General features: G+C 41.2%; 1 protein-coding gene across 1 annotated transcript in view; it reads right to left on the bottom strand.

The window, feature by feature from the left end:
• AOPEP (aminopeptidase O (putative)) overlaps window positions 1-15,420 on the bottom strand; it is a 392,059-nt gene that overhangs the window by 229,123 nt on the left and 147,516 nt on the right. The window contains exons 8-9 of the mRNA XM_060235458.1: window positions 14,594-14,696; window positions 14,393-14,500 (exon numbers count right to left, since the gene is read on the bottom strand). Of these exons, the coding sequence (XP_060091441.1) occupies window positions 14,393-14,500; window positions 14,594-14,696 (211 nt within the window). The remainder of the gene's footprint in view (window positions 1-14,392; window positions 14,501-14,593; window positions 14,697-15,420) is intronic.

Here is a 15,420-nt window from a genome sequence, read left to right as displayed (position 1 = left end):
TTATACCTATATAACCTCCTACTCTAAACTTTTGAAAGATAAATAACCATATCAAGACACACGCAATAACTATTAAGAGAATTCCAACATTAATTGCAAGGCATAATATGTTAATGAAAAATATGAATTCATTCGTATACTAGTTTAGTTTTTTATTTATTAGGTTTGTATCCAACTGCAACTCCAAGGAGTTCTATGGCACTGGATACTATAGTTGTAATAGCAGAAGCAAAAAGACTTTCCCTGAATTCTCCTTTCCACAGTGGCACTCTGTGCTCCCCAAAAACCTTTCTGATGAATCAAAAGATCCCTTGTAATAAACAGAGCTTTTTTTTTTTTAGCAGGATCGCAAGGAATGGAGTTCTAGCTGGCTTGGCATCAAGAGGTGTGGCCTAATATGTAAATGAGTTCCTGCTGGGCTTATTCTACAAAACACCCCAGTGTGAAAAATGGGGCCCTCAGGGTGTGTGTGGCCTAATATACAAATGAGTTCCTGCTGGGATTTTTCTACAGAAAAAAACCTTGAAAATATACCTGAGCATGAGGGCCTGCAGTAAAGAGGAGGAACTGAGCAAAAATCACTCTCCCATACACACGAACACTTTTCTGTTAAAAAGCAAATTTAGCCTATTTATACCACTATATTGTCAAATATTGACCATTAGACAGAATAAAGTTTGAAAGCTAGACAAGTCAAATTTCAACCCAGTCTCAAAAGAAAGTAACATACCTATTGTGTACAAAATTACATTATTTTAAGAAATTAAAATAAGGAGAATAAAGAATTTGGCCTCTTCAGTTCTGAGGAATTTACAGTATTGAGGATGGGTTGATTTAAACTGATGATGGTGGAAAGTACCAACAAGCTTCAGCCGACTTCTCTCTACCTCCACACAATTCCTTGAAAGCCTGAGTAGATTTCTGAATTGCACTGTAAATTTCATACTGTATTACTGAATTTTAAAAGGAGTCAGAAATGACCACATTAGGATTCAATCTGTATCAGCAATATTTTCTCTGTGAAACAGATCAGATCATTTCTAATGACATAAAGCTGCTACTTTCTCTATCTGAAAACTGGATAAACTGCATTTATTCATTTTGGTTAATCTATCTGTAAACAAAACATACTACTACAGTATGCTTTCTATTAGCAGCGAGAACCTGAAGCATGGAATATAATCAAAACTGACCTAAATTGTAAAAATTCCAAATTGTCATCATAAAGTAGAAAAAGTAATATCTAACTGAGCAAATTTTATTGCCTAGCAAATTTCTGAGTCACTTAAAAATGCCCTGCTAGTTCTGAAAGAATGGAATTGGACCTACATTTATCATACGTCCATCCAACAAATAAATATTCATATGTTATAGCATTTTCTAATTTAGTTATACATTTTAGCACATTTCATCTCTCCATATGAAAACAGCATACTCTCAAACACAATAATTGATCATACCTAAATGTTTTAGCTTGTTACTTTTCAAGCAGATGTTATAATGCTAAAATTAAAGTCTGCAAACAATTTGATTTTAAATATTCACTTTGTATTATGAAACAAAACAAATTAACTGCACAAGTGGATTGGCAACTTCTATTCATTTCTATTTATTTTTAGTTACCAACACTACATTTATTACACAAACTTAATCAAAAGGTGTTATTCAATGAATTCTCTCATAGAAAACAGAATGGATTTTTTTAAAATGCTGCCCTAAGACTCCAGACATTCTTGCTAGTTCAACTAAAATAAACAAAAACTACTATTAAAAACATACCAAGCATGCAGTCAAAATGAAGGGGGGGGGGGAGCAAACTGATTAATGTTTCACATGTGAAGTCATTTCCTTGCACCTGTGGCTCAGATCTGGGGGGAAAAAATACTACAAATGCCACTGGAAACAAGTCTAGTATCCAGAATACAAGCAATCATTTACACTTTAGATGGTATACTCTCTTCTTCGTATGTTTTAATGCTTGGAATTCATACCATTATTTTTTTTACAATGTGGAGGAATACTTAGTTTTAAAATCTGTGAATATTTTTATTTATTCCACATCTTATATCTACTTAAAAATCCTTATGTTAGGAAATACATAAAAACCTACATTTGCAGCAGAGTTTGTCTAGGTGTGTCACTATTACATCTGACATAGATCAAATAATCAAATTAAATCTACATTAAGTTCTTGGGATTTCCTTACAATAAATTAATAATTAACAGTAAATGTGCACCAGAAAAAAAAATCTTATAAAATAGCAGACACATATTCAAATGTAATGGCACAGATTTGCAGCAAGTAAAAATTGGATTGGGCTAAAATGTGTTTTTCAGTAATAAAACTGAATTCTGCTCTCAGTGCGGAATCAACAGTATGATGAGCACCACTGCTTTGTTGTTTCAAGAGTCTGACAGCCTCAGTTTGTGAAATCTTGGTATGGAGTCATCTTCTGCCACAAGAACAACTGATTGGCCACCATGATGGTCTGATAATCAGAAATACGGAAATATAAGCCATCTGATTAATAGGCCTTTCATCCAAGTGCATCTGCTGGCTTAGTATTTTTTTTTCCTTTGGCCTCTGTTCTGTTGTGGTGATTTTGATCTCTAGTGTCTGTGTCATTCTCACCATCTGTTCTGTGTATAAATGCAAGTCTTCATTTGGTGAAACAGGCATAGTCTCCAACTTCTTCATTAGGGGATGGATCTGAAGATGACCCGGAACTATGTTCAGATTCAAGCAACATTTCTTCTGATTCTGGGACGTGGTGGTGGTGGGAGGTGCTCTACCTTGTGTGCTCTGGGTGGGACTGAGATGGACGCAGAAAGGGGATCCAATGCCATGGAGGCTGGTGGGCAACTGGGTCAATGCAATGGACAGACAGTTTGCTCCATTCTTGCAAGTAACTTGGTGATAATGTAGTATGGATATAGTTACCATGGGAATGGAGGAAGTGCCTGCAGCTAAGGAGTGAGTATCCCCAGATCCAAGCATGTTGGCCTTGGATTCATGGACATCATCAATTCTTATGTGATTTCACCCTCTGAAACAGAATGCGCAGGAGAAGTGAAATGTATTGAAGACATTTTTGGAAATTCATTGAAGATGCTCTCAGGTTCAGGTGCCAGTTCTGGGGCCAGAACCAAGTGGGTGTGATGGCTTTTATAGTCAGGTCTAGTCTTGTCTCTGAGCCCAGTCTTGGATTTAGCCTTCTTGGCAGGGGGTTCCAATGTACTCCTTTCAGAACTGATGTGGAGGTCAATGGGCATCAGCAACATGGTGGTTCTGAACAAGGCATTAATGGAACCAATGCCACAGTAGGTGGTTTTGATGGCTATTCTGAAGGTGTGGCTAATTTTGTGGGTATATCAGAAAAAGAGAGCACATTCTCTCACAATGTGGCTTTAAGACATGAGGCTTTATTCCCCCTCCCCGCCCACACACTTTAGGTGTGAATTGTTAGCATGCCTTGCAGGCCCCAAAATTGTGTTTCTAGCCTAGACACAGGAGGTAGAGATCACGTTTGACATAATGGGTCATTTGTGTACCACACCAGGCACACTTTCTGAATAAGGCCTTCTGAACCATCTCCATTCACAAGGAAAGGAATAGTCCCAAGAATATAAGGCTGGGTGACTATGCAGCCCTTTCAGTCTCTATGCAGCCAATTGTGTGGTAATTTCACTCGGTGATCAGGTTGAGACACAAAACCATTGTATCTTAAACTTAACTGTTCCTTTTCTTCTTTTTCAGAATGAAGAGGGAAGCAAACACAAAGTTTTACCTCAGCAGTAAGAAAAAACTGCCAGCTTGAAGGAAATGAACATACTTTGTTGGTGGCAAAGCAACTGAGGGAGAGGAGGCATCCCCCTCAGAACATGTGACCATTTGAGTCAGAAAACATATCTCATCAGCTCCCAGAGGAATGGGCAACCTCAGGTGAGGTCCTCCCCCCACCCCGGAATGAAACTCTACCCAGCAGACCTGCCTAAATGCAGTCCCAATGTGATCCATGTAATCCAGTATCTTGTCTCACACAGTGGTCAACCAATTAATCTGAAAGGCAAACAGGGCATAGAGGCTCTGAGCCTTCCCCTCTTGTCTCCTTGCACTCATTTTCAAAGGTTTACTGCCTCTGAATGTGGAGGTTCCCTTCAGTTACCACGACTAGTTGCCACTGACAGACCTATCCTCCATGAATCTATCTTACAGTTGTCTGTGCCTGTCAATGCCTTTGGCCATCACTACATCCTCTGGCTGTGGACTCCACATTTTAATCACTCATTGAATAAAGAAATATTTCCTACTGTCTATCAACTTCATTGGATGCCCTCAAGTTCTAGTATTTTGTGGGAGGGAGAAAAAGTTCTGTCTTCTCTACTATCCTGTCCATAATTTTATAAACCTCTACCACATCCCCCCTTAGTCATCTCTCATCTAAAATGAAAAGCCCCAGACACTTCAGCCTTTCCTCACAGGAAAGGTGTTCCAACCTCTTAATTGCCTAAAGTTGCCCTCTTCTGTACTTTTTGCAGAAGGTCGTTTTCGAGACACAGTAAGCAGAACTGCACGTGCTATTCCATTGTCCTGAACTTCTTGATAAATTCAGTTCAGCCACACCATCTCAGGTTCCTTTACTAGCTCATCTTCCAATGTTATATACACCATATAGTTTCAACAATGCCCTTCTACTCTAACATTGGACAAACAGGCAAACAAACAAACAAACAAATAAATGGATATACATCTGCCTTGAAAACTACAGTACTCAGAAACTAGCGGGGGGAAATTGCCTAGGATATTCCATTGCTGACCTCCTACAGGAAAAAAGTCAAAGAGAAATTACAATGCAACATTGCTGAACATGAAGTCATCAACAAGTTTAGGACAAAGGACACCCTCCTCCCTTTCACCATCAGGGATGGAGACATGTTTCTTATCTCGTTACAGGTGCTACTTCTTGGTATTTTCCACCTATATGCTTCTGTCCCAACTCTGATTCCATTTTGCATTGTACCTACATGAGATGATCCCGACTGGCCCTTCTTTGCAAGACCCTTTTGACTTACTACCTGGATGGATCTTTGTATCTGATAAAAGTGAGATTTGAATCACAAAAGTTTATAATCTGCGACCTCGTACTAAGCTGGCTCCTTGGTATACCCCGGAGCTATGCCAGCTGAAACAAGGACTCAGACGGCTAGAGAGGCAATGGCGGCGTACTCGTGACGAAGCGACTAGAACATCTTATAGGGAGATTATGAAGCCCTATGAGATGACAGTCAAAGCCACAAAGAAAATATACTTTGCGGCTAGGATTGCGTCTGCAAATTCACGCCCGGCACAATTGTTTAGAATAATTCGGAATCTTATAACTCTGCCACAGGGTAGACCAAATGTTAAGGAATTAGAGATTGGCTGTGAGGCTTTTGCAGAATTTTTTGCAGACAAGGTCAGGTCGTTCCACCACGACCTCCCCGCCATATTGGATACAGTATGTGAACTCGAGGCTCCGTGCCTGCCTTCTGGTTTGATCCTGGATTGCTTTGACCCACTCAGCTTGGTGGAAGTTGACAGACTTCTCTCTACTGCACGCCCAACAACCTGTAATCTGGACCCATGTCCCTCCTGGCTAATTAAAGCTTGCCAGGAGGAATTAAGATGTCCCATATGGGACATCATCAATAGAGCTCTGTCAGAGGGTTTTTTCCCAAAGAGGCAGTGGTCCGCCCCCTCCTCAAAAAGACTACATCGGATCCGGCCGAATTGGCGCACTATCGGCCGGTCTCAAATTTGCCCTTTTTGGGCAAAATTATAGAGCGGGCAGTGGCGTTGCAGTTGCAGAGTTTTCTGGATGACACTTCTACCTTAGATCCATACCAGTCCGGCTTCTGCCCGGGCCATGGGATGGAGACAGTGCTTGTCGCCCTCATGGATGATCTCCAACGGCATCTGGATAGAGGTGGCTTGGCAGTACTGCTGTTGTTAGGCCTATCGGCTGCGTTCGATATGGTCGACCACCAGCTGCTGGCTCGCCGCCTCGTCGACGCAGGGATTCAGGGGTTAGCCTTGCAGTGGCTTTCCTCTTTCCTTGAGGGTTGAGGACAAAGGGTGGTGATTGGGGGAGAATTATCCCAGAGACACCCACTTAACTGTGGAGTGCCTCAGGGAGCGGTTCTCTCCCCAATGTTATTCAGCATCTACATGCGCCCTCTTGCCCAGATTGCCCGGAGGTATGGGCTGAGTTGTCACCAGTACGCTGATGACGCCCAGCTCTATCTATTGATGGATGGCCGGCCTGACAATGTCCCTGTAAATTTGGACCAGGCGTTGAAAGCCATGGCGAGCTGGTTTAGGCTGAGTGGGCTAGAGTTAAATCCAGCGAAGACAGAGGTCCTTTGCCTGGGTCGCAGCGGTCCGGGTGGGGAAATCCCCTTGCCGGTTTTTGACGGTGCACCACTGGTACCGGTGCGCAGGGTCAGGAGCCTGGGAGTGCTACTGGAGTCTTCCCTGACAATGGAGGCCCAGATAGCAGCCACTGCTAAGTCCGCCTTCTTCCACCTTAGACGGGCGAGGCAGTTGTCTCCCTTCCTGGAGCGCGGTGACCTGGCAACAGTGATCCATGCAACGGTCACCTTGAGACTAGACTACTGTAATGCCCTCTACTTGGGGCTGCCCTTGTACCGAACTTGGAAACTCCAGCTAGTGCAAAACGTGGCAGCCAGGCTGCTAGTGGGTCTACCTAGGTGGGAACATGTGCGGCCTAGGCTGTACGAGCTTCACTGGCTACCAATTGTATACCGAGTCCGTTACAAGGTGCTGGTTATTACCTTTAAAGCCCTATATGGCCGAGGACCTGCCTATTTTAGGGACCGTCTCTCTCCATATGTTCCCAGAGAGCACTGAGATCTAGTTCACAAAATCTACTAAAAATCCCCGGGCCAAAGGAGGCCAAACTGAAAGTAACAAGGGAGTGGGTCTTCTTGATAACAGCACCCCAATGGTGGAACCAGCTGCCAGAGGAGGTGCGGGCTCTGCGGGACCTTAATCAGTTCCGTAGGGCTTGCAAAACTGTCCTTTTCCAGCTGGCATATTAAGATGGAACCATCGCATCAATAAGCTATGTTTACATGTATATTAAGAATGTAGCACCATTAATTTATACTGTAATTTAAAATTTAAAATTTTAATCTAATTGCTGGTTTAAGAAATGTATTTTAATGGTTATGTTGTATTTATTGTTACATCATGGTGTGACCCACCATGTCCTGTAAGCCACCCTGAGCCTGCTTCGGCGGGGAGGGCAAGGTATAAATATTTTTTTTAAATTATTATTATTATTATTATCTGGAAAATTCTGTTGGTCTTTAAAATGCTTCTGGATGTGAATTTTGTCCTGGTGATAATATGGTTAATAAGTCAGGCTTTGGAAGAGTTTTTGTTTTTTAACTTACGTTATGGTCAAAGTAGCTTTGTTTTCTTAATTTAAATGTACAGATGCAAAAAAGATTTTTAAAATCAAACCTTACTTGATAAAATAAAATAAATGGTGTGAAACTTTTTATTACTTCTTCCCAGTCCCTCCTTTCCCAAGTCTATTCTCACAGACTTCTCTCTTTTTATCTGCTTTTGTCTCTTTATGACCCTGAGTTTTCTCCTCACTAAGCCTCAATGCTTTCTCTCCTGTCTATGATTCCATTTTTATCCTTGAAAGATAGAATCTCCTCATATCTTGCTAGCTTGTATTCCCTCGAGTTCCAAACTTATCTTGCTGCAGCGATGAAAACCACATCCCAGTAATACTTGAAGAAAGCTGGCTATCTGACCCAGGGACCCATTGCTTGCATGCTTACATAATTAAGGTTCCTGATGCCTTACTGTCCCAGAACACCAACAGCTGAAACTTAGAAATTCAACCCACAACAAAACAATTGTATGGGGAGATGTAACAACAAAAGAGCTGCTGTCTTCCTCATGCTCCCTTTATCTTATTCTAATACACAGCACAACAGAGGTAAGGACCCAGGTCAGCAGGATCAGATTCAATAGTCCCAACTTCCATTAAAGAGAATTTAAAATACTTAATAAAAATAATTTTTTTTCCTTTCCCTATATTTAAGAAAATTTAAAATTACTAGATCAGTTTTTAAAATCTTGATTTGTAAACATTTGCCTCTGGGATATGGAGAAGAATGAAATGTTTCATCTGGTCAGAGAACAGCTGGACAGTTTATAAACCAACATTTCACAGCAGGCACAAGGGAAAATGATTGGTAGAGTAACAACTCCATTGTAACATGATCTTACAATTGTGACTAATACCCTTATGCGCCCATATCTTCTAACATTTTGCAATATTTATACAATTTGCAAACAAACTGATTTCATGTCAGGCTAGCAGATCTAACTGAAACAAAATGAACTCTTCTACCTTGTCCAGAATTTTCATGTAAGTAAAATATAACATTTTTGGAGGCCTGCTTTCAACCATTTACTACTGGCAATACTTTTCTAACACTACAATCCAAACCATGCTTAGTAAGAAGTCAACTCTACTGAACTCAGTTAAATGTACACACAAGTAACTATACAAGAAAGTTTAAATATTGCTAATACCATAGCTTCTGTTACTTTTATCTGAGAACAATCCTTTCAGAACCCAGGGCTGGTGCCAGGCTTTTTAGTGCCCTAGGCAAGGCTACCTACTTGTGTCCCCCACCGCACAGCCGCCATTAATTTCCCAACCCAGAGCTGGCCTCCCCAGCCTCCTCCTCCACAGTAAGCTTTGTGAAGTTCCTCCCTACAAAGACCTCCCTCCCCCCAAGCATGACCTTTAAAAATATTTCAATGTACTTAATTTACATCCCCACTTTGCTCCCACATAGAAGAATGAGGAATAAAATGGGGGGGGGGGGAATGCTGAAGTTAGTTAAGAAGCTAAACTAGCTTTTTTTTGCCTCTATATGTGTTGTGCAAAATAAATGTTTGCTTTTCCTCCTCACTGTGTCCCTTGTAATGTTGCTGTCCCTGACACCAAAATCTAAAATCTGTTAGGAAGGGAAAGCTTGTAGGCATCCAAGAGAGCCAGGGATGGGATGGGGTGGGAAGAGCCTCCTCCTCAAGGCAAGAAGAGCAAGGTTTTTGGAGAGGCAGGCAGCTTGAAAACTCCATGCAGGAGGGCCTTGTGACCGGAACAGGGGCAGGAGGAAGGTGAAAGTTCACCTGGATGTGCAGGTAGAGAGCTCCCAGTGGCACATCCTGGCAACCAGGAGGGCTGCAGAGAGAGGTCGCCTGGGCCCTGCTGGCCACCGGCCATGTGCGCCTGCTGCTTCAGCACCAACCCTTTCCCTCCCAGACAGCCAGGGCTTCTTCTTCACGGAGGGAGAGCACAATGTAGTACCACAATGTAGATGAATAGAATACAGGATGATCTTGACAGACTGAGAAACTGGGCTAAAACAAATAAAATGAATTGTAATGGGGATAAACGTAAAGTTCTTCGTTTAGATATGAAAAAAAAAAATCAAATGCATCATTATAGGATGGGGGAGACTTGTCTTGACAACAGTGTGTGTGGGGAAAACCTAGGGGACTTACAGGACTGAACAGAGTCTGCAGTGTGATGTGATAGCTAAGAAGGCAGATGCGATTTTGGGCTATATCAGCAGTACATATATGAACATATGAACATATGAAGCTGCCTTATACTGAATCAGACCTTTTGGTCCATCAAAGTCAGTATTGTCTTCTCAGACTGGCAGCAGCTCTCCAGGGTCTCAAGATGAGGTTTTTCACACGTATTTGCCTGGACCCTTTTCAGTTGGAGATGCCGGGGATTGAACCTGGGACCTTCTGCTTCCCAAGCAGATGCTCTACCACTGAGCCACAGTCCCTCAGTAGTGCCTCAGTAGTGCCCATATCATGCAAACTGATGGTATTGCTTTACTCTGTTCTGGTTAGACCTCACCTGGAGTATTGTGTTCGGCTTGGGGCACCATAATTGAAGAAGGATAGAGAAGGGCAGCGAAGATGGTGAGGGGTCTGGAGACCAAGTCCCACAAGGAAAGCCTGAAGCAGCTGGGTATGGTTAGCCTGGAGAGGAGACAACTGAGAGGTGATATGATCACCATCTTCAAGTACTTGAAGGGCTGTTATGTAGAGGATGATGCAGAGTTTTCTGTTGCCCCAGAAGGTTGGAACAGAACCAACAGTTTCAAATTAAATCAAAAGAGTTTTTGGCTAACATTAGGAAGAAGTTTCTGTCAGAGCGGTTTCTCAGTGGAACAGGTTTCTTCGGGAGGTGGGGGACTTTCCTTCTTTGGAGGTTTTTAAGCAGCGGCTAGATATTGAGAGGGAGAGTAGCAAGGGTTGCATCAGTGTTTAGTTCTTGTGGCCCTTTCTTACAAGGCCAGGAAAATGCCCATCAGGAAGCAGGGATCAGTAAACAATTTGGGATCAGGAAGCTATTTTCTCCAGGACAGTTTGGCCAGAGACCCTGGAGAGTTTTTTGTTTGTTTGTTTGTTTGTTTTTTGCCATCTTCTGGGCATGCAGTAGGGGTTACTGAGTGTGTGTGAAGAGAAGTATTTGTGAATTTCCTGCATTGTGCAGGGGGTTGGATTAGATGACTCTGAGGTCCCTTCCAACTATGATTCTATGAGTTGTGCTCTTTTTGTTGTTCAGTCTCACAGTTGAGTCCGACTCTTTGCGACCCCATGGACGCCAGACCCTCCTGTCTTCCACCATCCTCCGAAGTCTGCTCAAATTCGTGTTTGTTACATCAGTAATGCTGTCCAGCCTTCTTTTTGCTGTCCCCTTTTTCTTTTGCCCTCTGTCTATACCAGCATCAGGATCTTCTCCACTGAGTGCTCCCTTCTCATTTGGTGGCCAAAGTATTCGAGCTTTAGCTTCAGCATCTGATCTTCCAGGGAATAGTCTGGGTTGATTTCCCTTAGGAATGACTGATTTGATCTTCTTGCAGTCCAAGGGACTCTCAAGATTCTTCTCCAGCACCACAGCTCAAAAGTATCTATTCTTCTGCACTTGGCCTTCCTTACTGTCCGGCTCTCACAGCCATACATCACTACTGGGAATACCATCGCTTTGACTATACGGACTTTTGTTGGCAGGGTGATGTCTCTACCTTTTATTATACTTTCCAGGTTCGCCATAGCTGTCCTCCCAAGGAGCAAACGTCTTTTAATTTCATGGCTACAGTCACCATCTGCAGTGATCTTGGATCCCAGAAATGTGAAGTCTGTCACTACTTCCATGTCTTCCCTTTCTATTTGCCATGGTATGGTGGGGCTGGATGCCATGATCTTAGTTTTTTTGATGTTGAGTTTCAAACCTCCTTTTGTGCTCTCCTCTTTCACCCTCAGCAAGAGGTTCTTTAAGTCCTCCTCACTTTCTGCCATTAGAGTGGTATCATCTGCATATCTGAGGTTGTTGATGTCTTTCCCGGCAATCAATTCCGGCTTCTGCTTCTTCCAGGCTATTATTTCGCATGATGTACTCTGCATATAAATTAAATAAGCAGGATGACAATATACATCCTTGTCGAACTCCTTTTCCTATTCTAAACCAATCAGTTGATTAATCTCCCGTTCTGACCATTGTTCTTGACCCTTATACAGGTTTCTCAGGAGACATGTGAGGTGGGCTGGTACTCCCATCTCTTTAAGGACTTGCCACAGTTCGTTGTGATCCACACAATCAAAGGCTTTAGCATAAATGAAACAGAAATAGACAATTTTCTGATACCCCTGTGCTTTCTCCATAATCCAGCGAATGTTGGCCATTCGATCTCTAGTTCCCTCTACCTCTCCGAAACCCAGCTTGAACTTCTGGTAGTTCCTGATCTACATACTGCTAAAGCTTAGCTTGTAGGATCTTTAACATGACCTTGCTGGCATATGAAATGAGTACAATGGTGCAATAGTTTGAACATTCCTTGGCATTACCCTTCTTTGGGATTGGAATATAAACTGAACTTTTCCAATCCTGTGGCCACTGTTGCATTTTCCAAATTTGTTTACATAATGTGTGCATCACTTTAACAGCATCATCTTTTAGGACTTTGAATAGCTCAACTGGGATACCATCATCTCCGCTCGCTTTGATGTTAGTAATGCTTTCTAAGGCCCATTTGACTTCACACTCCAGGATGTCTGGCTCAAGGTCAGCGATTTCACTGTTATGGTTGTCAAGGACATTGAGATCCTTCTTGTATAATTCTTCTGTGTATTCTTGCCACCTCTTCCTGATCTCGTCTGCTTCTGCTAGGTCCCTACCGTTTTTGTCCTTTATTATGGCCGTCTTTGCATGAAACATACCCTTGATTTCTCCAATTTTCTTGAAAAGATCTCTTGTCCTTCCCATTCTTGTCCTCTATTGCTTTGCATTGTTCCTTCAGGAAGGCCTCCTTATCTCACCTTGCTGTTCTCTGAAAATCTGCATTCAGTGCTCTACCCATTATGAATTGAATACTAACTTAGCTGTTTGAGAATCTGGGGGTTGAGTGGGAAGGTAATGAGGTTCTACACATTCTACATATTATCTCATTGTACTGAAGATGCCTGACAAGCTTGATATGAAGGAAAACAGAGGGTGGAAAATGGATGATCAGTTTCACACACACACCCTCATTTCCAATCCATCTATATATCTAATAGCCAGCTTTGCCCTGGTCTGCAGAGATCAGAGTCAAGTGGAAAGTAAAAAAGTTTTTTTTACAAACTTGGAGGACACCCAAGGTCTGAAAAAAACCCCTAAAATTAAAAAGGATGAGTTTTTTTAACCCCTCCTTCACCAACTCACCTCTCAGTGGCTGTGCAGAAATGCCACTGGGGCTAGCCTTACCATGCCTCAGCTAGCCTTACCTCTCCCCAGCAAATCCAACTCACAGAAGGAAACAGCAGCAGCAGAGGCAGCTGTTTCTATTTCCCTGCCTGCCCTTTTCCCATAAATTACTTACATATCTTGGTCCACTTAAATTGTTTGTGAACTTAAAGGGTCAAAGAGAGGCATGTGAAAAGTTTCTCTCTTCGCAAGATAGCAATCAAAGATAAAAGATAAAATCTTGATATAGAACATCACATTTTGCAAACAACTGTGCTCTGTTATAAGAGAACTTTGTCATGAGACACAGGCTATGAGGTAGTGCATATTTTTATTTAGATCAAATGATGGAGATTTTGTGTGTGTCTATTTCTAAACAGAACTATTTCAGTTCTCCTCCTGGTACTAATCTTTGTGCAAAGGTGACAATAACAAACACAATCAAGTCTGCAAACTGAAGACATACAAGATGCTTTTCTAGCTGTAAGAAAGTCATTCAGAGATTAAACAACAGTATAATGTATTCTCTTGTAGAGTTTAGGGATTTATAGCAAGAAGCAATTCTAGTGAGTACATCTATTATGTGAACTTATTAATATATTTTTATGTATGCCATATTCTTAAAACTCTTATGAAGCTAAAACAAAAACAAAATTTGCAGCATATTTTTCCCAACAACTACAAAACTGTCTAGGAAGTCCACACGCAAGGCATAAAAGCAGCAGCTCTCCTACATTGTTTATCATTCTTCTCCCGCCCCGGTGGTACCTGAAAGTTCCATTTAGGTTGCACAGTTTAGAGCTGTTTATAGATTTCTTGTACACAGATTAGTCTATTTCCCTTATTAAACCAACAGCTATAAGGACATATTTCAAGAATAAATTCTATAAGTTAACTAGGTATTCTGTGAAAACCTATATCGTGGAACCTGTATCGTAGGGAAACTGAAGAAATACCGTCACTATTGAAAACATATAATATCAAAGAGATTAGCACCAAATTATTTCTGAATGTTTTAACTATTGAATGTGTAACTTTTATAATATGTATCGATTTTAATTGTTTGTCGTGGTTTTTATACTGTGAGCCGCCCTGAGCCTGCTTCGGCGGGGAAGGCGGGATATAAATCAAATCAATCAAATAAATAAATAAATAAATAAATAACCTTTTGTCTGTCCTGAGTCAACTACTCATTAATTTAATTATGCAACATTGAATTTCAGCATTACAAGAAATTTTCTTCTATTCACTTTCTCCAGCTCATTCATAATTTCATTATCCTTCCTGGTCACTTTGTTTTTCTCTTAAACTATATAGCCTTGAATACTTTAGTCTGCCCTCTTAGGGAAAGTGCTCCATTCCATTGATTATGACAGTCAAATGTTTGACAGCCACAAGTCAAATGTTTGACAGCCCAAGTCATGAACAAATATCACACACATTAAAAGATTCATATATAAGTAATTTTTGTAAGTGTTTGGAAGCTTCTGAATTAACTTCATAAATGGAAATGGTCATTCTGCAACAAAATGGGAAATAAACTCAAGTACCTGAGAGAGTATCAGTTGTCCATGGAAGTCCTGCACAAATTTTCTTAAAAAGGCAAAATATGCAGCTTCTCCAGCTTTTCCAGCAAAAGACCGCAGAAGGAAATAACCCTGGAAGAAGCCACCAAGATCAACAATATGTTAGTTATACATTATATACCTATTTACAGTACTGAGAACATCAGTTTAGAATTAATTTCTCACCTTCAAGTAGTGAACCTGCAGGAAAGTCTTTCCAGCGTTAAGGCCATGTTTGATTACAGATGCTCCAGACTCACACACTTTACCAGTGTTCTCTTTGTTGGGCCTATATGGGCATATTCAAGAACTAGGTCAGTGGTGGCCAAACTTGCTTAATGTAAGAGCCACACAGAATAAATGTCAAATGTTTGACAGCAACAAGTCATGAACAAATATCACACATGTCTTTATTAAAATTCTTAATACTTTCTTTGCACAGAAAGATAAAATATACATAAGCACTTTACAACACAAACATGCTTCTTAACTTAATTTCAGCTGGGAATAACAGTCCCCATAAGATCAGCAAAGGGAAAAGTTGTGGAATTATTTTTTTGAAATAGCGGGCAAAGGAAATGTACATGTAACACATAAATCACTGACACCATTTGCATCTCTCTTTGCTTTGGCACCAAGGTTAGTAAATACAGTTCCTACAAGAGCTATGCAGCTAAGGGAGAACCTTGCAGTACCCTCTATTACTACTACTACTATTACTATTATTTTATTTATATTCTGCCCATTCCCCCATTTGGGGGCTCAGAGAGGAGTACATCAAAATGGAAATAAAATCACAATTAAAATATCATAATAAAACCAATTTCAACATTCAGTAAAGTGCAACAGGATGATTCAGCAAGATGATATGATAGAAAGATGGTATAGCACAAAAAGAGTACCACCATACAGCACCACAATACAGTAGTGCAGTAGGGCAGTAGGGGGGAGGCCAAGCGATTGAATAGCTAGAAGCCCATTGCCTCATCCAAAAACCTGGCGGAACAGCTCTG

This window comes from Heteronotia binoei, chromosome 4 (assembly GCF_032191835.1).
Source record: "Heteronotia binoei isolate CCM8104 ecotype False Entrance Well chromosome 4, APGP_CSIRO_Hbin_v1, whole genome shotgun sequence".
NCBI lineage: Eukaryota > Metazoa > Chordata > Lepidosauria > Squamata > Gekkonidae > Heteronotia > Heteronotia binoei.
The sequence above is the reverse complement of the archived record's forward strand: the minus strand, read 5'-3'. Positions and strand labels throughout refer to the sequence as shown.